Genomic DNA, 25,450 nt, shown 5'->3' with positions numbered 1-25,450 from the left:
TACACTTTACACAGAACTCTCACATGAAGAGGCTTTCAAAGTCCAAGTGGTGCTTCATCACGTAACCGCTGAGCACAAGTTCATGATGGATGCTTGAACATCGCCTCTAACCCTCCATCAGAAAGCAGTCATCACTAATTTGTACAGTGTAAAGTTTTATAAATAGAAGCACCCTAAAGGCTTGAATGCTGTCATTTAATGTGAGTCATCTTCCTTCCAGCCCACGCTAGAGAAGGCCCAGCTCCACGCGCTGCACGGGGACCAGCTGATCCAGAGCAACCACTACGCCGTGGACTCCATCCGACCCAAATGTGTGGAGCTCCGCCGTGTCTGTGACGACTTCAGCAATGAGTCCAAGAAAAAGACGGATGTCTTGTCCAAATCTCTGCAAATACACACGGGCATCGATAAGGTGAACTAAACACATCTGCTGGTTTGATGTTTGCTGCACCTAGATCAGCTGATCATCCTGATTGGTCAGGAGGTGCTGCTTTTGTGTTGAGTTGATCTTTATCTTGAACGTAAACTTCTCCAGAGCAGGTCAGGTGTGCAGCATCGGTTACCATGGTGATCTACCTGGTAAGTAGGACTGAAAAACATCAGATCCTGCTTTGTTAAGGCAGAATTAGTTCTCGCTTTGCTTCACTGTCATCAACACACATTTGAACTTTCAGACACCTTCATTCCCATTCTTTGTTGTCTCTCAGAGTATCATTGTTACGTCCTGCATGACTGAGCCAGACATGTGGGATAGCTTGTTTGTTCCTCCCAGCAGCCAGTGAGCATTAGATTCGACTGATATCTAATATTAATAATGGCTGTTTGAGAATGAGGCGGGGTTGTCACACACTGTGTTGCTGCGGTTACATTCAAACAGTGTCAGAGACATGCCGGTTGTCTTTCTATGGTTCCTGTGGAAAATGTTTGCTCCCACTTCCTCCAAGATCATTTGAATGTTTAATATCCTGTCGCACACACGCCTGCAATGCAAAACACAAACAAAACTCGGCAATCAAACAATTACCCTTTTGTTGCAAACCTATAGTCACAAAGCTTTCTGAAAAATGATGACCTTTTTTTTAAGAATTTCTCCTTCATGTGAAGATGTATCTTAACTCTTAAGAGTATGTCAGAATACATCCAAGCACCGCTTTAATAGAATACACAAATGTAATTATAGTCAGATCCAGATGGTCAGTGATATCATACACCTTTAAATTAATTGTCAGTCTTTGATTTATTACCAGCTTTCCTTCCTATATTTGGCAGCTTTCTGTCTGATTATGTGTTCAACTTATTTATATTTGTCTCATATTATAGTTTATAAAACACACTGTTCTGCTGACAGAATGAATAAAAGAACATGCATCTAAAGAGTTTAGATTTATTGTTTCCCAGTTATTCCTTCCTTTGCGATTACAGAAGTAATTATGCAAATTTAAATCAAATGCATACGGACATGCTATTCACACTTACATTAACACCACTAATGTATTCCGGTCTGTGGCGTAGTGTTAATGTTTCCTTAAATCTGAGTCTTTGGATGGTGAATGTATTTTCAGCGCCTGAAGCCATGTGAGCTTGTTTCCTTATCTTGCTTTGAAGACGATATATATATATTGTCCATATTTCCAGCCAAAGAAAAATTCTTTGATCGAGTCCATGATAGTGAAGTGGAAAACATTTCCCTCCAGACCAGAGTTCTCCTGAAGTCTTGTGCGTACGTGCATGTTGTATAATGTTTCTTTATTTGGAATCGTGTGATGCACAATAAAAACACTCACATATACAGTTTTTTTTCTGGTATATGTGAGCACAACTGCAGCTACATGTGAAAAACTCTGTTTTTAACACAGTCTGCACCACCAACACTCACCTGAGCTAAACAGTTCCGATCAGCTGCAAAACCGGTTCAGTACAGCCAAACACTGTGAACCATCGTCATGACGACAACACACCCTGTAATCTGAATAGTAGAGTAGATATAGCAGAGAGATTGAAGTTACGATCACCAGTGTTTGAAAGTGAGCAGGCTGAAATCATCCTGTGTTGAATGTGAGGTTTACAGCTTAGACAGCGGTGTGTTAACATTTCAACTAAGTGTTGTAAATCCAGTGTTGTACAGGTAGTGGTTAAAGTCAGGAGGGAAGTGTGGAGAGTTTATAAAACTGCAGTCAAGCAATGGAACAGGAGTTAGAGTTTGGTCCACATGAAGTGCTGCTGTGCTGACTGTGTTAGAGTTTTACACTTGTGACTCCAGTTGTGCCCGCTGTCTGTTAGTAATCGAAAAAAAGTAATAATTTACATTATTTTAAAATTGTAATCCTACTCCCCTTTTTTCTAAATGTATCTGCAAATCTAATTATGTCTTTTCCCCTGTAAACATTAACATTTCTGTCCCTCGTGGCCCAGAGATGTTTCCTGAATCACGTCTAAAAGGCGTGTGTGTGTGAACACTATAAAATAAGGCTGGAGGCCTGAAAGGAGCTAGAGAGTCACATAACAGGAATATAAAAGTGCCCTCAGCAACCACAGCGGAGCAACAAAAAACAAAGGAACCGGCTCGAGCGTGACTGACGAATAGGGAAGTGAGAACAGGTGAACAGGAGGTCTGGCAGGTGCGAGTAATAAAGAACATGTGAAACTAATCAGGGCGGGGCAGACAAGCGAGACAATAGGCGCGTTTCCAATCATGCATGCGCATGCATTTGCCTCGCAAAAAACTTGCGGTATCTCCAGGGTACCTCCCTCCGCATGCTTTTCTGTGCAGATGGTCTCAAATAAGTGCAGACATAAGACACTCCCCTCAACGTTGCCCTAGTTGGTTACAATTACCACGTGGTATTTCCCACGTGAGAAAATTCCTCAGCCTCCGTCAACAAGGGGACTTCAAATGCCTCGGCTCAAATTCGTCAGCGACGAAGAAAGCCAGCGCCACTGGGTAGACCATATTCTTTGTGCAAAGTTCGTGAAGTTTCCCCTGGCTCGACAGTTTTTGTTATGTATAGAATTATTAATAAAGTTTAAATAAAAAATTAAATAAAAAAAGTCCGTGAAGTGCACCTGTGTCCGACTTGACGTGGTGGGAACTTGACGTGTTTATGACGAGTTCCGGCGGATCCTCTCAAGTCTCGTGCATGCATCGGCGCAAATGCATGCGATCCGAAACGCAGCCATTCAAAGGCAGGAAGTGAAGGGATCTGAAACTAGAGGAACGTGTCAAAATAAAACAAAAAGTCATGAATTCGAAACTTGAAACCAAACAAAAGATAAGCGCAGCAGTCTGTTGTTGGCTGGTATATATTTGATTGTTCTGAAGGAGGTCTACTGTCTACTGGAAAGAGCTTTCTGCTGTTTAATACATCACAGTCATGTTAGCAGACTTGTTTCCCTTTTACACATTCACTGTCATTGATAGAGGACTAGATGAAGGACTATGTAGAGGACTAGATAGAGGACTATAGTAATATTGACAATTGTAGTAATAGTAACAGTAGTAGTTATATTAACACTAGTAGTAATATTAACAGTAATAGTAACATTAACAGTAGAAGTAATATTAACAGTAGTAGTAACATTAACAGTAGTAGTAATTTTAACAGTAGTAGTTATATGAACAGTAGTAGTAATAGTATTAATAGTAGTAGTCCATGGTAACATGCACAGCCACATTTAGATGGTTCTATCTCCATCATGTCATCGTAGACCAGAAAGCAGTGGTTGATGAGCAGCATCACAGCGAGGAAGGTGGAGACACAATATGTTGCTAACATCATCAGGCCAGTTAGCAATCAGCATCAGTCAGGACCTCGCCAGGCACCGCTGGAGAGGAAAGCTCAGCCAGGCAAACCTGTAACCTATAAGCGTTGTCAAAGAGGAACGTGTTAAGCCAACTGGAGTATGAAACTCCAGTGATGTTGAGATGTATCAGTTAAACTGATATCCAAGCGTGTCGGCCGATCTCAACCCTAAGAGCAGAAATAAGGGCATTTGGACTCAAGTGAGCCCCCACGTGGAGAGGGATGCTGTTAGCTCCATTGAAATCTCTTCCTGTCTGTATTTGTGCTGTGTACAGGTAAACCAGTGGTGTGAGTCTGGCATCTACCTGCTGGCCTCCCAGGCTGTGGATAAGTGTCAGTCCCAGGAAGGGGCGGAGTCCGCACTGACTGACATCGAACACTTTCTAGAGTCTGCAGAAAAGAACCAACTGACTGAACTGAGGAACCTCCACAACCAGTACGAGGTTGTCCTGTCCGAGGATATCAAGGTAGGGTGCACAAACAGCAGTAAACAGGCTGACTGGATCTCCTGTTGCAAATGCAATGATGAGGAGGATTGATGGTAAGCTTTCTGCCTGCAGGGCAATGTATTGAAGGCCCTGAAGCACCTGGAGGACGTCCAGGAGATGTTTCAGAAGCGGCACGTCAGTCTGAAGAGGCTTTCAGCTAAACAGACGAGGCCCGTTCAGCCCGTTGCCCCGCGGCCTGAGTCCTCTCCCAAGCGGCCCTCACTGAAGAACCCCCCCAGAACTACAGGGAGCCAGCAGCGTGAGTTGGATGCTGTTATGACTAGCTATCTTGTGCAGCACACGATGAGCCTGGTTTAAGCTATTTAAAGTTTAATGCTGCGTCACACCAAACAGGAAGCGTCTTTGCATTGACTTAAATTGCTTACAAAGTCAGTGCAAAGTGGGAATAGACGCCACGGCGTACTGGCAGAGCAATCACGATGACGTGGCATGAATAAGCCGAATACATTCGTCATTCACGTGTTCAAATGTAAAATTTGCGTGATGCTGTGTGTTGAAAGCCGTTTGGTTTCCTGGTGTATCTGGGACTTCACAACATGTACAAAGCAACAATAGTGGTTATTTCAGCCATGATGATAAAACCTTATTGGTGTCTACATGGAGATAAACCCTGCCTCCTATCTAACGCGTCTAGCACGAGGGATGCAACTGAACACAAATCCGACACTCAAACTTCGGTTTGAATACATCTCTACTCTCTGTGGCATGATTGACACCTTAAACTGCTAATTTTTACAGTATTATAAGTAATTTGACTGCATGCTTTCATGCTTTAAGGTAACACAAACTCTAAAGAAAGAAATAACCAATGCTGTGTCCTGTCCATTCATTGTAGCTCTGGCTCGCAGAGCTTCTGATAACTCGAACAGCGGCAGGCAGCCAGCCGAAGTTGATCCCAGCAAGAAGAAGAACATACGCAAGGTCAAAGGAGGCATCAAGGTACCCTCTACTCACTGCAACATTTAGAGACTTTAATGCTTAATAAAGTTCTCTTCATCTTAAAGTAAGGAAGAGCAACTGAGGATGATACTCGGGCACGCTACTGTCCCACAATCACTGATAGCAGTGTCAACCAAGATACTTTGATTTCAACTCCTTCACACTTTTTTTCCTTGTTAGGGATATGTATCGTTGGAGATTTGCTGGTACTAGTACCCTCATCATCACTGTGTATCAATCCCTTTAGGTTACTGTGCAAGAACCGGGGGGCAACCTCCAGACCTGAAAATTAAGTCAATGCTGAAGTACCATAAACTTGCATTCTCTCTACTGTCCATCAGGAGGCAACTCCTCTGATTGCAAAAAGAAGTCTTATTGCATGGAAGGCCATAAAAAAATGACCCGACTTCGCTCTTGATTTATTATCTCAGTAAACTTTGTAATGATGAGTTTATGGTCTCAATCTCTAGTTTCAAGTCTTCTTCAAACCTCCATGATGTTCATTTAGTACATTGTGGTCCATTTAGAGTCCACCAGACCAGAAAGCAGGGGATGCTTTCTGCTGATTGACAGGTCGCTACCAATGCAGTTAGCTACTAAGATGACTTTAATAGGCTACTGCTGCTAACAAAGTTAGCTTCATAATTCAAGGTCAACTTTACAGCTAAGTGTTAAAGTCTTCTTAGTAGCTAACTGCATTGTCAGCAGGTAGCCCCGCCCCCTAAATCATCCCCTGCTTTCTGGTCTGTTGGACTCTAAATGGACCATAATGTACTAAATGAACATCATGCTGGATTGAAGAAGACTTGAAACTACAAATTGAGACCATAAACTTTACAAGGTTAACTGAAATAACAAATCAAGAGAGAAGTAGGCTCATTTTTTCATAGACTTCTTTTCGCAACCAGAGGAGTCGCCCCCTGGTGGCCAATAGAGATAATACAACTTTAAGGCACTTCAGCATTGCTTCACTTCAACCTCTCAGAGATCAGAGGTCATGTTCAGAGCAGCAACCCAGAAAGGATAATCATGCATTAATCAAAGTCCTTCCAGCTGGAGGAGCAGGTCACTAATCAGTATGCCACCCAGCTGCTGTTTGCTGCTATGCTGCAGTTTGCTCTGATCTCATTAATTGGTTAACAGTGTGCATAATTTGGATGCATGCCTCGAGGTTATTTTGTGCTGCTGAAAAACACAGTCTGTCCCTGTAGTGATAGTGTTGGTGTGTTAGACCATAAACCTTAGTCCATAATTAAGAAGGGCAGACGGTTCTTTCCTTCTCGTTCTTAGTCAACATGTAAATAAAACTGTGCTGAATTGTAACTGCTTAAGCAGGCATTTTAGCAGCAAGTGATTTTAATGCAGGAGATGTTTCCCCTCCTCCACAACTACTGATGATATTCCCATGAGAGGCAAGGACTCAAGGAATCAGGAGTTGGCCATGCAACCAAGAAACAGACAATCTGCAATCTGTTTGCAGAAGTCCAGGAGGTGGTTTAAGGCCAGCCAGATGTTGGAGGGTCGTGGAAGGACTCGTGTCTCTAAGGCTTCCTTTACACCTCACATTCAATTACGTTTTGGCTGATCAGATTGCAATCGGATGCTGTGATCATGTGAATGTACTGTTCAGGTCAAAATGCACCCAACATGTATTTTGGGACGGTTTATGATCACAAGCTCAACACCAGTGTAAATCCAACTGTTTTCCAGGCAAAAACTGGCTTTGCATTTGGTGTGAACGCGATGCGGACCAGATAGTCTTACCAACTGACAGTTTGTGGTATGAGGAACACCTGTGATAATGGCAGCTGAACGGACAAGGAAATAAGTAATCTTTCTCCGTGTGACGTCTGAGTGATAGCAACAGAGTGAGTCCACTCCACATCATTTGAGTTATGTTGTATCAGATTCCAGTATCAACAGAGCGATCGTCGGGGCCAGCAGATGTGGTGTGTTGGGAACAGAACCAGTGTGGGCGGGACAACTGCTTGGGCCCTTGTTTCGTGGCGCAGCGCAGGGTGGCGGAGTCGGAGTAATGCAAGTTTCGACCAGCAGCAGCCTCGTGCACGGTCAGTTTGGCAGTTTGGTGGATCGCCTGCGCCAAGATGGGTGTGGCGGCGCAGCAGGGGGAGGCATCACAGATTCGTGGAAGTTTCGTGGCAAAAAGCCTTGCCGAGACTGCGCCGAAAGCTCGCCAACTCCAACCTAGTCTACTCTTGGCGTAAGGAGAATTACAGCTGGCGGACTGGCAGTTTGGCTGACCGGTGCGCAGTCCGCACACGTCACCAAGACCTCACAGGCAGGTTTCCACAGTTCCAGGCACATTTAAATGCAATAAATAATCACAACAAACACTATTTAATGCAACTAATTGAATCAACATGTTAATTTATATCTATATAGATTGTCCCGTCACATCTGACGTCAGATCAAAGGCGGATGGCACGCGTAACGGAAACTCAGCCTGACTGAATTAACACAGCTGAAACTTGGACCTCTCGGACCAAAACATCTCCCTCTCTCTCTCCTGTTTTTCATATCTATCCACTGCTAATAAAATGCGTCTATGCCTGAAAAAATCTTTAAAAATAAATACAGCAGCTCGTGCTGGTCTCGTGCCTCGGCAGCCTGTTGTGTCCGTGGAGAAACGCGCAACTTTGCCACGAGCTGGAACCGGAGTTTGAGCTGCAGCTGGTCTGAGCGGCACGCGAGGTCCCGGTGTCCCGCCGTTCTGGTGTTGGATGGGGCAGCTGTGGAGCGCAGATGATGAAGACGGTGATGATGATGATGATGAATGGCCAGGCCAGCTCGTCTATTACTGCTGTGCGCCCTGACCCTGTTTTGTGATAGACATGCCTAAAATGTGCCTACAATTTCTATAGTGATATAATATCGGCATTATAATTATTATGACTATACGCACGCACAGCGTGTGATGCGCGTGGTGGGAGCAGCGGCGCTTTTTCTGTCATTGGGTTGTCAAGTGACGAAACTTGCACTGAACCTCCCCTAACGCATTAAAGGTGAGGAGAGGAGCTCATTTAATTGGTGAAGATCTCAATCGCCTGTATTAATCCCAGTCCACGCCTCGTCTCCCACTCACGCCTTCTTCTCCTCCCTCTTTCCCACTTGCGCGGGTGGGAGTGACGGGAGGCGTGCCTGGACTAGCCTGCACGGTGCACGAAACTTGCAAAGTCCAGGCGGACACACCCTGTCGCCGTGGCGCAGGTGCGCTGCGCGCCAACTACGCCTGGTCTACGAAACTAGGGCCCCTTGTGTTATCTGGAGTTGATGCCTAACAGAGTGCCATGCACGCCTCACCAACAAACAGGTTTGGTGTTGCTGTGAGCTGGAACAGTGAAGTTAGTCCTTCTGTCCTCACAGAGACAACACCGCCATGTCTTTATTTTTCCATTTAACAAGCTTTTCTATAACAGATCATCTATAATATAACTATAAACTGTAACCTCAGCTAGATCTTAATGCAAATACATCATTCAGTAAATGATGACACCAACTCTTGGTGTGAAAGCTTAAGCTACATTTCCAGGTTTCTGACAGGCAGCAGCGTGTATGCGCTCTGCAGTGTCTTTCCAGACGGCCCAGTTAAATATCCACCAATGACTGATGGCCACATCATGCAGGTTGACAGCTATGGCCATCTATAGGAACGAAGACATTCTCGTGTTGTAGTAGTATCTACGTTTGCATTTTAGACACGATATATACAAAGCTAATAATTCAATGTATATGTCTGTGTGACAGATTGAGGTGATGCACGAGGGAAGCCAAGGAGGCTCCACCCACGTTGTTGTGACCAATGAGACGGAGGAGAGCCTGTCCAACAGACGCAGGTAAGGACTGAACACACCACTGAGTTTGCGTGCAGTCCTTCACTTCACTGCAGCTGTGCTATGCTGAAACACAACACGATGATGACATTCTCTAAGTCATGCGAGGTCGAGGTGCACAGCAGCAATCCACTGATTGTAGCGATGAAAAACACACCTGCAGTTTTGGGCCATTACTTTGTACTTGGTTTCAAGTAAGGCACCCCCTCTTAGTCAACTAATTGGTCCTTTTGGTATGAGTCAACTACGATTTCTTTCATCAATACATCCTCTTTGAATGTTTTCTTTTGCGTGCTGAATGGCTAATTTTCAAGGAAATTAACTCTAGTGTGATTCTTTGTGGAGAAACTGTCGATTAAATTAACGAATCGTCGACTAATGCTGTGTTCACACCAAATAGAAAGTTAATTTTTTCACATTAGTCCAGAGACCAGACCAGACTATGTAGAGAAACCAGAGACTGTCTGTGGTCCAAACAACAAGGTCTAGATTAACTTATTTGGAGTGCTGATGGAGCAGCTACAATGTTAGCATAGCCTAGCACCCATCAACCAGGCTCCATTAAAAAAAACAAGCATTTTAAAAGTAGTTAGCGTGTCATCTTGCAGACAGACCTTGACAGAGCATGACTTCACACTTTTTACTGATCACCATCATGATGGAGTTATTTCAGCCTCCTTTTCATCTGGTTATGGATGTTAAATCACAGCTAAATGGTTTATTCTGGGTTCGTCCAGCTGTGGTAAACCAGTCCACATGGGTCTTGCTAGATCCAGTGAATCCAGCTTGGTGAAATTCACGGAGCACCTCTAGATGATGTCATGAACCCAGACAAGACAGGTGTTTGGTTTCCTGGTGGATCTGGGACTTCAACATGTACAAAGCAGCAATAGTGGAGATTTCAGCATGCATTTGGTGTCAATACACTATAAGAATGACTTTGGTAGATGACAGCCCTAGTTTGATAGGTATAGTGATTAACATCACATATGCACTGTGTGTGTGTGTGTGTGTGTGTGTGTGTGTGTGTGTGTGTGTGTGTGTGTGTGTGTGTGTGTGTGAAGAGCTCATTTCAGACACAGGTGGTGTCACAGTTAACACCCAGGTGACGGTGTGAGCGGCGATTTAGAACTCTGGTGTGGAATGTTTCGTTTGATGCCGTGTCATATGGAGGCAGTCCGAACGCAGCAATGTTACCACAAGAATATTTGCACAGACAACTACTTATTTAAACATAATGCCCAGGCATTTATTAAGAAAAACCCTTCAATTTGTTTTACTCAATGACTACATTAAAAAATGATAAAAGTAGATCTACTCCCCTCTTTGAGAAATTTTGAATCCATGAAAGTACTCAAGGTTTTCACTGTATGTGATGTTAAATGCTTCATTTGTGATGATTTTGCTCTCTATGTTTTGAGAAGATGTGTGACAAACTTTTTCTGTGTGGTTTCCATCCGGTGCATCTTGTGATAGACTTCAGTCGGTCACCATGTAATGGGTTTAACAGACTTATAAAAAGCAATGAATGAAAGAACTGTCCAAAAAAAACAATTTCACATTGAATGAATAGACATTGTCCTGGAGACGACACACAAACACATCCATAATTAGGAGCGTGGCTTGAAGCCGTGAGACACAGAAAGAGCTGAGGAACCAACATAAGTGGAGGACTATTTGCATTCAGCCTTGTTGATGAGAATCACCTGTGGCCTGGTTGAATCAGATAAATAGAGGGGAAGTAAAAGGTCTGGGGGAAGTGGATAGAATAAAGAACACCCCACAGCTCATGGCTGAATCAGCTTTCTTTCATGTTATAGATAAGGCTATTTGACTTTTTTATGGGAATCTATGTGTTCAGTCGTATTTATTTGCATTTAAATGTAATTTGATTTGAATATATTTAAAATCAAAAGTTATAAGGATCCGTCATACAAGGCTACATGCAGGGAAACTGAGCTTTGTCTTTAGTTAAAATGTATTGATATGAGAAACAATATGAGATGCATTCAGGGTCTGTTACATCCTGTAAACTGAATTAGAAACAAGTCGAGATGAAACCTCCGTATCTGGCTACATGTTGGTCAATGTGCTTAATTGTAGTTAAGCTAAACTTCTCAACCTCAACAATTATCTTATTAAACACACGGGATAAAACGCATCTCTCTCTTAACTTAAACCGCCTCTACAACCTGCAGCCTGTCAGTCGGTCAGTCACCATGGCAACACTGTTGTTGATGAGGTTGAGGAAGCACAGGTGATTTCCTTCCTTCCCAAAAAGTTTTTTCTCAACTTCTCCGACGCGAGTGACGCAAGCGATGCAACGGAGCGGACCCACAATTCATTTCGGCATAATGTCACGCAACGCCCATGCAAAGTCAATGAGATCCATCAACGGAAAGGTGTAGTGTGAATGTGCCTTACTGACTGACTGACTGACTGACTGACTGACTGACTTACTTATTTACTGACTTTCTTACATACTTACTGACTGACTAACTTACTCAGGCTGCATACCCACTACACCTTTCCGTTGACGGATCTCGTTCACTTTGCATGGGCTTGCGTGACATTATGCCAAAATGAATTGTGGGTCCGCTCCGTTGTATCGCTTCTGTCGGAGAAGTTTAAAATTTTTGTGCGCGGAGGGATCCGTCAGCCAATCAGATCGTGTTATGCATCTTCCCCATGCGCCAGAAACGCCTTCTCTTGTCCGGCAACGGTCCGTCAACATATGTGTGTAGTGTGAATGTGGCCTTACTGACTTACTTACTTACGTACTTACTTACTTGCATACTTACTGACTGACCTACTTACTTGCATACTTACTGACTGACTGACTTACTTGCATAGTTACTTACTGACTTACTTACTTACAGACTTACTTACTTACATACATACTTACTGACTTTCTTACTTACTTGCATACTCACTGACTGACTTACTTACATACATACATACTTACTGACTTACATACTTACTGACTTACTTCCAGACTTACTTACTTACTTACAAACATACTTACTGACTGACTTACTTACTTACTTACATACTTACTGACTGATTGACTTACTTACTTACTTGCTTACTCGCCCGCAGAGCCACTGATACAAAACAACAGTGTTTTCTAAGAGAAGCAGGTTTCCTCTCCGCATGTTACTTCCTGGGTAATGGTTTGTTATCATAGTTTACTGTTGATCTGTGACCCCATGCAGGCCCTTACTATGACCTTGAATTTGTCGTGTCTTTAGTGTCCACTATTCCAAATCCACCAACATGAAACAGTTTCTTTCGTTAACTCCTTGCAGGACCACGTCAAAACAACATTTTACTTTTTGGATTGGTCACATGGGCACTTACTTACGACCTCTTTTGTTGTTGATGGGTTCACATATGAAAAGTCATCTAGCAAAGCAAATGCAAACAACTATCCAATCAGCAGCAGTGAGTATGACATCAGTTGTTGAGACCATGAGTGCTGAATGCTTTCCATATGTGAACCCACAAATGTGCTGCTGCAGCAGCAAAAAGTTCCTTATAAGGTCAAGATGATGCCAGATGAATTGCAGGCTCTCTGTGATTCAGTCGCTCTGAATTTCTTTTTTTAAAAACCACAGTGAAACAGGATGGAGTGGAGTGCAGTGGTGAGAGTAGAGTGACAGTGTGGTGAGGGAGAGGAAACGGAGTAGGGGGAGGGAGTGGGAGACAGAAAGAAATCTCGGAGACTCTGCTGGATAAATTCTCCCTTAAGATGATAACGTATGCTTGTATCATTATAAATCTTAGAGTCATTAACCACACATTCTGGATGAGATAGAGAACCCTTATCTTAGTGACGGATGGTAGAGTTAGGTCAGTATATGAAGACACACCAAATAAAATCATCTCAGCTAGTCTTTCATAGGTCAAAAACAAGACAATGTCAAATGGTTCGCTTGTAGCGATTAATTCATCTTAGTAGCTAATAGCATTGATATTATGTAGCGACCTGTCAATCAGCAGGTAGCCCCGCCCCTAAAGCACCTTCTGCTTTCTGGTCTGGTGGACTCTAAATGGACCATAATGTACTAAATGAACATCATGCTGGATTGAAGAAGACTTGAAACTAGAGATTGAGACAATAAACTCATGTTTACAATGTTTACTGAGATAATACATCAAGAGAGAAGTAGGCTCATTTTCTCATAGACTTCTATACAATCAAGACTTCAAAAAAAATGTACCACCAGAGGAGTCGCCCCCTGATGATCAGTAGAGAGAATGCAAGTTAAAGGCACTTCAAAAAGAGAGTGAATATTGGACTTAATTAAATTAGCCACAAACAAGACTCCACATGAATCATAATGTCGCTTCATGACTGCTGAATGTGTAGATAAGCAACTGTTTGCCAATGAGTACGCCATATGAATTAGTTTCTGCTGCCCCAAAGTAGCCAAAAAAAATGCAGTTATTGCAGGTTTAACTCAGGTTTCTACATGTCAGGTTACCAGTTTGTTACATCGTACATCAAGATGGACAGCTTGAATTATAACTGACTCCAAGGCATGGCTTCTGAGCCCATGAGACAAAGTCTTCTGTAGTCCCATTGTCACTGCTTCTGTATGCTGTTTTGGACCCGGTAAATCTTCCTTTCCAATTAATATGAAACTTAAAATGGAGGGGAGCAAAGGTCACAGCACCCCCTCTGGTGGCAACAGAAAGAGGCAGAAACCAATAACACAAGTGAATGATGTGCTGTGTCTGTGCTGCACCGCTACTCCGTCACTCATCGGCCAGCATTGTGCCGAGCGTCTGGCCGGATGGAGCGTCCTTCCTACTGTTTGGCTGTCTCAGTATAGTTTAGTCCCAGCAGAGCTCCTGACTACACAGTTCAAGTGTTGAACAATAGCATTGCTCATCTCAGAGTTTCTGACAACCCCAAAGGAAATGCTTACGACATCAGATGCAGAACATTTCACCCTGAATGAATCTGTTCCTCATACACTCTGATTATGCAAACTGAACAGAAGCAAATGTGGCTCAGCAGCACATTACAGTAAGACATCAGTGTTGCAATGCAAAGTCACGATCCAGGCCATTACCAATGAAAGTCTTTTTTGCTCCAGCCCTGTAAAGCAGGATATACTTTCACTTTGGGCGATTCTGCACCTCACAATGTGTCCAGTGCCAATGTCAGATAAATATTATATCATTCATTCATAATTAATTAAACTCACAAATGTTTTCTTGCTTAATCTTTTAGTGACATCTAGGACACCCTAGTTTCTCAGAGTCCATGGTGGCATCTTCAAATATCTTGTTTGTTCCAAAAACCCAAAGATATTCACTTTATAATATAAACATACAGAAATCAGCAAGTTTCTACATTAGAAACATTTGTTTTGCCAGCTTTGCTTGAAAAATGACAGAAATGATTTATTCATTTATCAAAATGTTTGCAGTTCTTTCAATTGACTAACGATTATTTGTTGCGTCTGTAATTGACATACCCAGAGTAAAAAAAGAACCGTTCTCCAACCTTTTTGGATTACAGGTCATTAACTTTGCCAGTTGCCTCGGAGACACCAGAATTCATATTGAGCAGCTGTTTTGGATGTCATCCAGAGCTGAAGCGCTTCAGGAGTCAGCAAGAGAATAGGAGTGTGAAGCACTATGGAGGTGTGTGTGCACAGAGACAAAGAGCCCTCATGTACACAGAAGCAAGGCGGGTTAAGCTTTCCTCTCCACCTCAAGTGTTTACGGATCCTGCTCAAAAACAACGGAGTGCGTTTGTTTGCTTAACAGAACAGCTTTCACCTTTATTACAAGAGAGCAAATACAAAGCACAACCAGCAAACAGTGAAATATAACATGAAAGAGGAAAAAACATGGTGGACTGTTTGTGTGAGGTACCATCGTTTGTCTGTGGTACGTTCAGCGTTCAGCCAGTTCATGTAAAAGCAGCCATACAGGAGTACGTGTTGTGGTAATATGGCAGACACAGCAGCGCCACTCTCATCGCTGTGCAGTACACATCGTTAAAAAATCCTCTGGAGCTGCCCAACACCGAAGGGTCTGTTGCTGCCCGCCACAGTGAGCGCACGTCCGCGGCGTGGCCGTGCGATGTGATCATGTGATAATAGATGCAGGGGTGGTACGGAGCCTTGCCCTCCCCTGAGAAGTACATGTGCTCCTGGGGAGAGACCCCCATGGACTTGGCACACATCCCCATGAAGACGTCGTCGATGTACATGGAGGAGTTCAACACCAGAGTGGCGTAGGAGATCTTGGCGGCCACGTCCCCCGAAACCACATACCCAGCCCCAGCAGTGTAGTCCGGGTAGGAAGGCCACGGGTACAGATCGTAGGGGACGTGGTATTTGCTGTCTTTACGGCGAATGGGAGGGGCTCCTCTGTGTACATGCCCCACCCACAAGTCTCTTGCCCCTGATTGTGTACTCAGGAGCCCCCGCAGGTACTTCACCAAATTGGGCATGTGGACGAAGATGTCGTCATCGGCAGACATGAAGAAGCGGGCCTGAGGGCAGAACTCGTGGCCCCATTGGAACTGGAGAATCAGTTTGCTGGTCAGGTTGTGGAATGTGTCCAAAAAGTTCTGCTGGATCAGGTCTCCGTAGGCCTGGTCCTCCTGCAGCAGCGCGCTCTGCACCCTGGCTCTCCGGCCGACCTCCGGATGCACGCCGAGGGCGAACACCATCCGCACGCTCGCCCCTAGTTCTGACCAAGCGAAGCTCTCGTTCCCCCACGTGTCCCTGATGGCCTGGCGGCGCTCGAAGTTCTCTGGTGATGATTTCACAAACAGAAGGAGGAGGACGTCAACCTTCCCTTCTGTGCCGCCGCCGTCACATTTGTCCGGGTGGTTGATGAGGTACGGGTAGCCCGCTAACCCCCCATCCACTCCATGAGAAGCACCCTTTCTGTGGTGGCGGCTGGAGGCGAGGACGTTCGAAGAGTTGAGGAAGTCGTAGCTGTTGACCAGGTAACGGTACGTGTAGGATCTCATGTGGCTGACCACGTGATGGTCCAGCTCCTCCCAGCAGACCATCACCACACACAGCACCAGGCCAGTCGTCAGCAGCTGCATGCACTGGCACTTGTGGATGCGACGGAAGTTCATGAACATGGCGACTGCTTATTTCTGCTGCTTCCAAACGTTGTCAGCACGTGTCCTCTGTCTCACCTGTCTCTTCTGAGGAGGTTTCTTATATCATCTCTCAATCTCGACTTCTCACTTGTCACCTTCTACTTCCAGCGCTACTTACATCTATCTAATCCTCTTTCTTCTTATGTCTTCCCTTTATCGTCTGTCCTCTGTCACACACTGGCTCTTTCCCTTCTACCGGCAGGCTTCTCTGCTTTCTGATGTGGTCCAGTCCTGCAGGTCTTTGTCAGGCTCCTCAGCACTCACACTTCTGTTATTGACCTTCCTCCACGCTGAGAAGCAAAAGCTCCACTCCCTCATAGTGATCAGCAGCTCCAGGAAAAAGCTTAGTATCCTGCCTTCGGCTCAAACAATGCGACATGCTCTCTGAGAACCTCCCAATCACTGTCACATCAGCATGTCATAGGAACGCATGGCACCTGAAAGAGACAGAGAAAGAGAGAGAGAAAAGGGCGATCAGACTCATACACGTCACATATTGCAAGCTGGAACACACGACTCCTGAAAGGATCAGAGTTGATCACATTTATTTTAATAATCCATCCACTGTTTACATCGGTTGTTAGTTCCTGCTACAGTCAGAGCGTCCAGGAACACATTTTATTCAGATGACACACACACAATGTAAGAACAATGGAGGCGTCACTTTGCAGTCGTTGAAGCCGGTAAATAATAACCATGAATGGGTGCAGCTCCAGTTATTCCAATCATCTTCTCTATTCATTGTTGAACAGAAACTAGTTCTCTAGGACATCCCAGTGTTCAGGGCCTCCTCTCAATGTGTGTGTGTGTGTATATATATATATATATATATATATATATATATATATATATATATATATACACACACACATATGTACTATATATTATCTAATAATATATAGTACATCGGCAACTATTTTGATTATTGAATAATTTATCCTCATTGAATCATGTCAATGATATGAACACACACACACACACACACACACACACACACACACACACACACACACACACACACACACACACACACACACACACACACACACACACACACACACACACACACACACACACACACACACAGGTAACTCGCAGGTAAACATGATAAAAAGAGGAAGAGCAGAAGAGAGGGAGCTGGGCCACATCGCGCGGTTATCTGACAACCAGTTTGATTTCGCGGATCAATCTGCTGACGATCGCGTCCGCGAGGACACCCGTGAACACAAGTGACAACAAGTTGCCCAAAAATGCGTTACTCACCGGAGATACGTCGATATAACCGGCGTGACAGGGCCGAGGAAGGATAAGGCTCTACATGAGTGCCGGGAGTCCACTGTCTGCACTGAGCACGGTTCACGCGGCACCACGTGGTGTTTGCACAGGTGTTATGGTCGTGTCATCCCTCAGGTGTGTGCCTGCTTGTGGGCGTGTGCAGACGCTTATATAGCTCATTAATGTTGCATTATTATATTGAAATACGTGTGTATGTGTGTGAATATATATATATATATATATAAATATATATATATATATATATTTCTGGTCGTCTCACATGTTTTTCTGTAGAATAAAGTAAAAATAGTCTTTCTTTGTGGATTTACTGATAACATACTGATTTACTGATAACATACACATAATATCGGTAAAGGTCACTACTATTCTGTCTAGAATCTCTATAATACATGTGAAGTGTTCTTCCTTTATGCCCATAATATTACAATAGAAACTCAGTGTTATCTATCACTTCTATCTCTATGCTATTCCTATCACCACTAGGATTTCTTCCATGATGCTATATATGACCATGGCATCAGGTAGCAGGTTAATGAATATTTTCATTTACAACTTGGTTTGGGCTCAGAAAGGGCAGCAGAAGAAAATGGACAGTAATGTGGTCATTTGATCTATCCTAACTGTCTCATGATTCTGTTCCTTCTCCTAATGTATGATTGTGACAACAAACAAAGAAACATTAATATCTGTGTATTTTCTACAGAGCTCTAAAAGCTGTTGTCTTGAACAGTCCTATATTGTCCTCTACATAATCCTCTACATAGTCCTCTATATAATCCTCTACATAGTCCTCTATATAATCCTCTACATAATCCTCAACATAGTTCTCTACATAGTCCTCTACATAATCCTCTACATAATCCTCTACATAGTCCTCTATATAATCCTCTACATAAACCTCTACATAGTCCTCTATATAATCCTCTACATAATCCTCTACATAGTTCTCTATATAATCCTCTACATAATCCTCTACATAGTCCTCTATATAATCCTCTACATAGTCCTCTACATAGTCCTCTACATAGTCCTCTATATAATCCTCTACATAATCCTCTACATAGTCCTCTATATAATCATCTACATAGTCCTCTATATAGTCCTCTATATAATCCTCTACATAGTCTTCTACATAGTCCTCTATATAGTCCTCTACAAGGTCCTCTATATGGTCCTCTATATGGTCCTCGATAAAGTTCTCTATATAGTCCTCTACTTAGTCCTCTTTATATAGTCATCTATGTTGTAATATGTCAGCATACAGAAGGCAGATACTTTGGAAATGATGCTTCATCTGGACTAGAAGGACTGAGAGGGCTTCTGCTGATCTTCAGTAACTCCAGAGAGAAGAGTTTGCAGAGAGATTTCCTGCGTTGTTGTGACATTGTTCTTGAAAAAGTCGTCTTCAGGACATGATGATGTTCCTATACTATACAGATAGTCATATATCACTGTTCATGCTCAGATACAGAGAAGATTAAATTTTAGTACGTAGTTTGTCCAATATGATTAATTTTTCTTCTGCTTTGCTTCAGCATCATGTAGCTCCAGTAACAATCATTCTTAAGTGGTAATATATTATTTAGAATATTATTCATTCCCCTTGGAATCACTATGGTATTCATAATTTCACATTAACTTGTAGTGTGTCTGGACTGGCTAACGTTATCACAATCGCTCAGGCTTTTATGTTTTCACTACGATGTTCCAACCAAACACCAAGAGTTTAAAGCAATCTTATCTTACATTCATTTACTTCCAATGTTCCGTAATATTTTGTAGCACTATAATGTAACTTTCTGCATACAGGAGTACTTATAGGTTGACTTTGTCTGGTTCAACTCAACCTTGTCAGAATGTAAACCTTTCCAGGTGCACCTCAGGGTTCCTCCAGGGTGAACTTTTACCCTGATGTGGACTTGAATCTAGCTGATGTGATGATGCTTTTCCTGGAAACGACACCCTCATCAGGAGGAGCTCCTCTGATAGGAGGAAACGGTTAACTTTATCTGTATTACCAGAAATCATTCAACCTGCCCGCAGCTGATAAAACACACACACACACACACACACACACACACACACACACACACACACACACACACACACACACACACACACACACACACACACACACACACACACACACACACACTAGACTAGACTAGACTAGACTGAGACACAAACAACGTGCTCTTTGTCAACGGGTTTACTTAAGTTAACTAGATTTGACTATTTGAGTGGTAAACAGGTTTCTGTCAACCTCCTAGCTGCTCAGGTCAACGGCTTATTTATATAGTGTACAGTATATATTTATATAGTATATTTCTATTGTGTACAATAGTATAGATTTCTATAGTGTACATTTTGTATTTCTATAGTGTAGTTTGTATTTCTATAGTGTACAGTATGTATTTATACAGTATATATTTCTAGTGTACAATATGTATTTCTATAGTGTACAGTATATATTTATACAGTATATATTTCTATGTATACAGTATGTATGTCTATAGTGTACACTATATATTTATACAGTATATATTTATATAGTGCTTTTCTAGACTTTCTACCAATCATGTGACACTACATGTCAACATTCATCCATTCACACACATTAAATCGGTTGGCAGAGGCTGCAGTACAAGCTCATCAGGATCTAAAAGGGAAGCAAAAATGATCTTATCTAAATGTGAAGCCAACTCTAAAGTGCCTAAAACTTACATTCACTCTGCTGGCCACCAGGGGGCGACTCCTCTCTGGTTGTATAGAAGTCTATGAGAAAATGGTCCTACTTCTCTCTTGATGTATTATCTCAGTAAACATTGTAAACATGAGTTTATGGTCTCAATCTCTAGTTTCAAGTCTTCCTCATTCCAGCATGATGTTCATTTAGTACATTATGGTCCATTTAGAGTCCACCAGACCAGAAAGCAGGGGATGCTTTAGGGGCGGGGCTACCCGTGATTGTCTTGATGCTACCATGGTCTTATTACCGCAGCCTCGATACCACAATGTCACTTCCAAGCTACCAATAACTCCTAAGATGACTTCAACACTTCAACAACTGAGAATCATCAGAATCAGAAAACGTTTTTTTAATCTCTCAGGAAATAACAGTTGCAATTTCTCCATTAGAGTTAGGAAGAATAGATAAATAAAGAGCCTACAAAAATACTAGTAATGTGACAAGACCTATACACACGAGTAGTCAAATAAGTGTAAAACTATAAATAATGACACCAAACCATACACTGGAAGTCAATAGTATATATTTTTAACCTCATTCTCGCGAACAATGTGAGACTGTTGATTTGAGGTTATAAAGGGGTTATAAATTCTTTGGGGTGGGAGCAGAGTTATCTCACAGGGACAGATGGGGCCAATGGTCCGATGCCATAAATTCTATTTAAAAGATAATGTCTTGTAAATGAACCCCCCAATAACTTTGGCTTATATGACAGGCTCAAGGACTGTAAGAAAGTCAGTACTCACACTCAGTAAGAAAATATGATGCTTAGTTATACTGTCAGATTACAACTAAGGTCAAAGTAAAACAACCATAACTCACAATCTTAACGGGCCAAAGTGCAGATGACTTTTCTCGCACTAACACTGCTGAACGCAGCAAATGACATTAGCTGTGTCACTTGCACATGACCGTTCACAAAGTGCCAGGACAGTGTGTCCTGTTTGTGAGGCTCGTGCTGTGAATCTCGTCCCCGGTGTCTTCTCCATTTCCTTTGTAATCTAGTCTCATATTTAGCCTGCCTTCTTCCTCCCATTGTTGGACGGAGGATCAGCAGCAGATATAGGAACATTGTGAAGGGACTGATTTAGAGTCAGTTCAAAGCGCTAACAAGGCTGTCTTTTTCAAACAACATGATAGAACGTTGAATAAAGTTGATGAGATGAGTCTAGACACGTTCTCGACTCATCTCCGCCGGGTCACTTCCAACGATGGCGCCTCAGTTTGGGACACATCAGAGACGCTGTTTCAATTTCCACTCATTGCATGTATTTTCAAAATAAACGTTATTATATCAAATGTCATCTGATCAGTGAGAATGGAAGGAAAGAGTGTGGTTTTAAAATGACATACAGTTGTAGCTAATGAATGAATGTGCTGGAAGCTGACTTTCCTTTGGTTTGCATTAAAAAATGTGAACCACTGCAACTACATCATTTCATCGTGCATACAGAAACATATTGTTTGATACAAACAAATATGATTGTATCGATGAGCCCCCAACGGCCCCCAAACACGAGAATCGCCATTGTATATTGTAAACGCCTAAAACAGCCTTTAACTCTGCAGAGGACCGGTGAATGTAAGTGCCGACCCAGCACAAAGGACCACAATAGAGGGGCTTTAGTCCAACAGAGTCCCCGAGCACAGAAGCTGCTGATGCTGCTGTGCAACGCTGCCACACAATAGATCCAACACATATTTCCACAGCAGCATATTCTGACTGAACACTGGGTTCAACCAACAAAAGTGCACTCTGACAACACCTGGCCTCAACACCACATCGTAGGAAACATTTCCTGTTACTTTACAAGATGGATGGAGTCAGACCACGTTGTGGCTCTTGACTGCTCTTCCTAGTGTGGGTGCTTTACTGCGACTCAGAGCTTCTTAGAGTTGTACACACGGACTAGTTGCTTCACATGTGATCACATAATTAAGAAAGAATACTAATGAATGTATTCATGCCTCTTGTTATGAGGCATCCATCGATAATTCCTGTCATATTGCCTCCCATTAGCTGCTTTAATTATAAAAAGGACATGTAATGGGGATTCTGGGCCATGGCTTCACTTTTTACTACCTACTAAAACTACCAATCCAAAATGAATTGAATTGACTTGACATGTTGTGAAATGGTTTTGAACTCTGTGACACTGAACCGCTAATGTTAAGAAAACGAGCATCGTTGGGTTGAAATGAGCACTCTTGCCGTGTTTACATGCTCATGCAGTTCAAATCTACGTTGCTTTGTTTCACACGAGACATGAACAGCAGTCTCCCAGGTGAAAGTCCTGTGTTTGTCTGAGCCGTCCCTTCTACCCTGACGTCCTCCCTAAAAGGACATGTTGCTCCTGATCTACATCACCTGACTTCCTCTTTGCTGCCACCATGATTCTTTAAACCTGAGACTGCATTGTGACTCCTGAGAGTGATAAAAAAAATCTTCAACATAATTCAAATAATGGACATCGATACAGTATTTTCCTCCACTGCAGCAGACAATGCAAATCGGGCACCTCCATGTGTTTCATGTCCTGACTCCAAGTCCAAACAGACATTACTCATAAGTCTGTGTTTACAAGCCACGTTTTCCTTGTAAATGAGCAGCTTTGAATGTAAGCAAATGTGCAATGGAGGTAATTTCCCACCGTGTGTTGGACCAGAGAGAACAGAGGAACTTTCTACCTGCCACAATAAGAGTACTTCCTCTGTAGCCATCATGCTGTGTAACATATTTTCATGGTTTTGGTTCTATGTGATAAATGTTATTGGTCGTTGGGGTGAAATATTACAGGAATGCAGAATATATCTGTAATTTAGGCTGCGGTCACGTGTGATATTGAATGTGAGTTGAATCATACAGCTGATAACCTTCTCTCCGATGTGCCAACGATGGATTCAACACGTCTACAAGTCATAAAAGGTCCTCGACTGGATTCTGTTTCACGAAGGAAAATGAACATTTGGAGGGTTATAAAGAATGATTCTGGTTTAGCCATAATTCACTCATTTTTGCTGATTTTACCATTCAACCTCATTTTCTCTGAAGGTTAGTTTAACCTGTCAGACCTTTTTGTTATTTTCCTGTTATTTTCCAAAGTTAATAGTTTGAGAACTATTAACTTTAGTGGGTAAAATGTGACCAAAGGTGAGACAAAATGTAGGACAGTAGTAGTTTGCGCCGTCGGATGAGCAGCAGCCAGTCGCCCCTTTCAGATGTCATATGAATGTCAAGAATGCAAAATATCCAGTGTTACCATGTGCTGTAGCTGACTGGAAGCAGAAGTGACCTCAGTAGTGCAACACGCATACTTAACTTACAGGAAGCAGACATGACTGATGGCCAATGACAACTAGCTCAGTCATCCTGAGAGCAACTGCTTCCATCACTGATATGAATGCAGAACTTGTATTCAAGGAGATCAAATGACATACTATTGTAACTTTAACACAGTCTGAGGGAGATGAGAGAGAACCGACAAGTGAAATCTCTCCTCACATAGTCATTTCATATACTATTATAAAATACAGTTATTTCCCTTCAAACCACATCTTTAACTGTAACTCTCCTACCTTTAAATTCATTCTACTTGTCGGCTCTGACCAACAGTAACTATGAGTTTTAAGCTAATGTCTGGGTACTAAACTGCAGCATAAAACACATAGCACCAATAAAGTAAATAAAGTCCTTTACCACAGTGTGTCCTGTGAGTTATTGAAGCTAGATACGTTTTCACATCCTGTTTGCACTGCGTTCCCCGCTCAGTCTGAACCTGATTCATCTGCTCAGTCTCACTGGGAAACTCTGGATCTGGATCAGTAACATCCAAAGAGAGATCCACTGAAAAAGTGCTCTACCTTCTGGGACTATTTACTCATCCGACTTCATTCTCTGACACATTCAGCCAGTTTCCCTCGTCCCTCTCTCACCCTATCGGTGTGCTGCTGCAAGCGGACACCTCCAGCCGAGAACACTGGAAGGTATTATAGACTTCATTGAGAGCAACACCCTTCAGCACACAAACAAACGCACATCGTGTTCCAGACTTACCCAGCTGTTTGTGAGTCCGATCCACATGTGATGTAAAGATAAACCCTTCTCCTCAGCTCGGCTCAGCTCCTGTAAACTCACATCTGTCACAATGTGACTCTCACTTTCACAGCTTCATTCTTTCCAACTGCTTCTCTCTTCTTTCACCATCTTTCTGCCACTCACATTTTCCACTTCCCCTCCTCTTGTTCCTCTCACTCCTTCCTCTGTCGGTGTAGTGAGCAACTTAGCTGAGCAGCAAACATGTGCTCTGATTGCCCTGAAGGTCCCAGTGTGAGACAGACTCAGTGTGTGTGAGTGTGTGTGTGGGGGGGTGGGGGGGAGTTGTGGGTGCGTCATGTGAAGGGGGAGGAACCAGTAGGCAGCAGAGGCAGATCTCTGTGGGTCCCACCTCCCTCTTCCTTGTAGACAGTGTCTGTATTTATATGTGGAAGCACATGGGAGGAATTTTTTTTGATGAATGGATGTTTAGATTAGCAGCTTTAACCATCCTGAGAGAGAGAGAGAGAGAGAGAGAGAGAGAGAGATAGAGAGAAGGATGGTAAAAGATTGATCAGTGATTGATTAAAGTAGCGTAGTGTATTAAATGACATGAGAGATGATTGATCCGATGATCACTGTTTTCCAAACAAAGTGGTGTTGAACACACGTTAAACTCTGAAAGGTCAAAAGGAGCCCTGTGAACCCCTTAGAGGAATCCTTAAAACTCAACAGAGACCACCCTCTATGTGTGTGGCAGAGAGAGAACATAAATATGAGAAATGATTGATCATAGGAGAAGTGTGTTTAGCATTAGATATGCTGCCAATAAAGAACGAGTGATAGCATCCTGTGTGAGAGGGAGACGAGTTATGATTTTCATGCACCTTCTTTTCGACGGCTTTTCAATCAGGGAAAAGGCCATTCTCCGGCTTCCCAAAATGTCCAACACTTTTTTGAGTGCCTGATGTTTGGCCATCTTGTCTCACCAATTGGAGAGAGGCGCCTGTGGCTTTTTTCTTGACTTTGCTTCTCCCACAAATTGACCCACTGGTAAGACTCCCTGATGAACACTGCTATGTCGTTGAGACGATTAAGCAGTGTTCCACTTTCTATGACTGTCTGAGTC

General features: G+C 42.9%; 3 protein-coding genes across 8 annotated transcripts in view; 1 reads left to right on the top strand and 2 right to left on the bottom strand.

Moving 5' to 3' along the window:
• The window catches only part of mcf2l2 (MCF.2 cell line derived transforming sequence-like 2), a 143,665-nt gene that overhangs the window by 46,158 nt on the left and 72,057 nt on the right, over positions 1-25,450 (top strand). For all 3 annotated transcript variants that reach the window (XM_084011542.1, XM_084011544.1, XM_084011543.1), the window contains exons 11-15: positions 221-412; positions 4,076-4,267; positions 4,361-4,547; positions 5,145-5,248; positions 9,014-9,102. In XM_084011542.1, coding sequence (XP_083867668.1) covers positions 221-412; positions 4,076-4,267; positions 4,361-4,547; positions 5,145-5,248; positions 9,014-9,102 — 764 coding nt within the window. The remainder of the gene's footprint in view (positions 1-220; positions 413-4,075; positions 4,268-4,360; positions 4,548-5,144; positions 5,249-9,013; positions 9,103-25,450) is intronic.
• The window catches only part of rfc4 (replication factor C (activator 1) 4), a 95,247-nt gene that overhangs the window by 58,380 nt on the left and 11,417 nt on the right, over positions 1-25,450 (bottom strand). The gene's annotated exons all lie outside the window — the stretch shown is intronic.
• b3gnt5a (UDP-GlcNAc:betaGal beta-1,3-N-acetylglucosaminyltransferase 5a) lies at positions 14,868-24,612 on the bottom strand. Of its 4 annotated transcripts, none has more exons than XM_084011583.1 (3): positions 24,508-24,612; positions 24,343-24,425; positions 14,868-16,680 (listed from the first exon to the last, which is right to left on the bottom strand). In XM_084011583.1, the coding sequence occupies exon 3, from the start codon at positions 16,220-16,222 to the stop codon at positions 15,029-15,031; it is 1,194 nt and encodes a 397-aa protein (XP_083867709.1). In that variant the 5' UTR covers positions 16,223-16,680; positions 24,343-24,425; positions 24,508-24,612; the 3' UTR covers positions 14,868-15,028. The 4 variants fall into 4 exon arrangements, with proteins under 4 accessions (XP_083867709.1, XP_083867710.1, XP_083867712.1 ...); XM_084011584.1 differs by having other exon boundaries at positions 24,343-24,411; positions 24,508-24,578; XM_084011586.1 differs by lacking the exon at positions 24,343-24,425 and having other exon boundaries at positions 24,508-24,524.

The sequence above is a fragment of the Eutrigla gurnardus genome (assembly GCF_963514095.1).
Source record: "Eutrigla gurnardus genome assembly, chromosome: 6".
NCBI classification, from domain to species: domain Eukaryota; kingdom Metazoa; phylum Chordata; class Actinopteri; order Perciformes; family Triglidae; genus Eutrigla; species Eutrigla gurnardus.
Note: the sequence above shows the minus strand (reverse complement) of the source record. Positions and strands in the feature narration are given on the sequence as shown.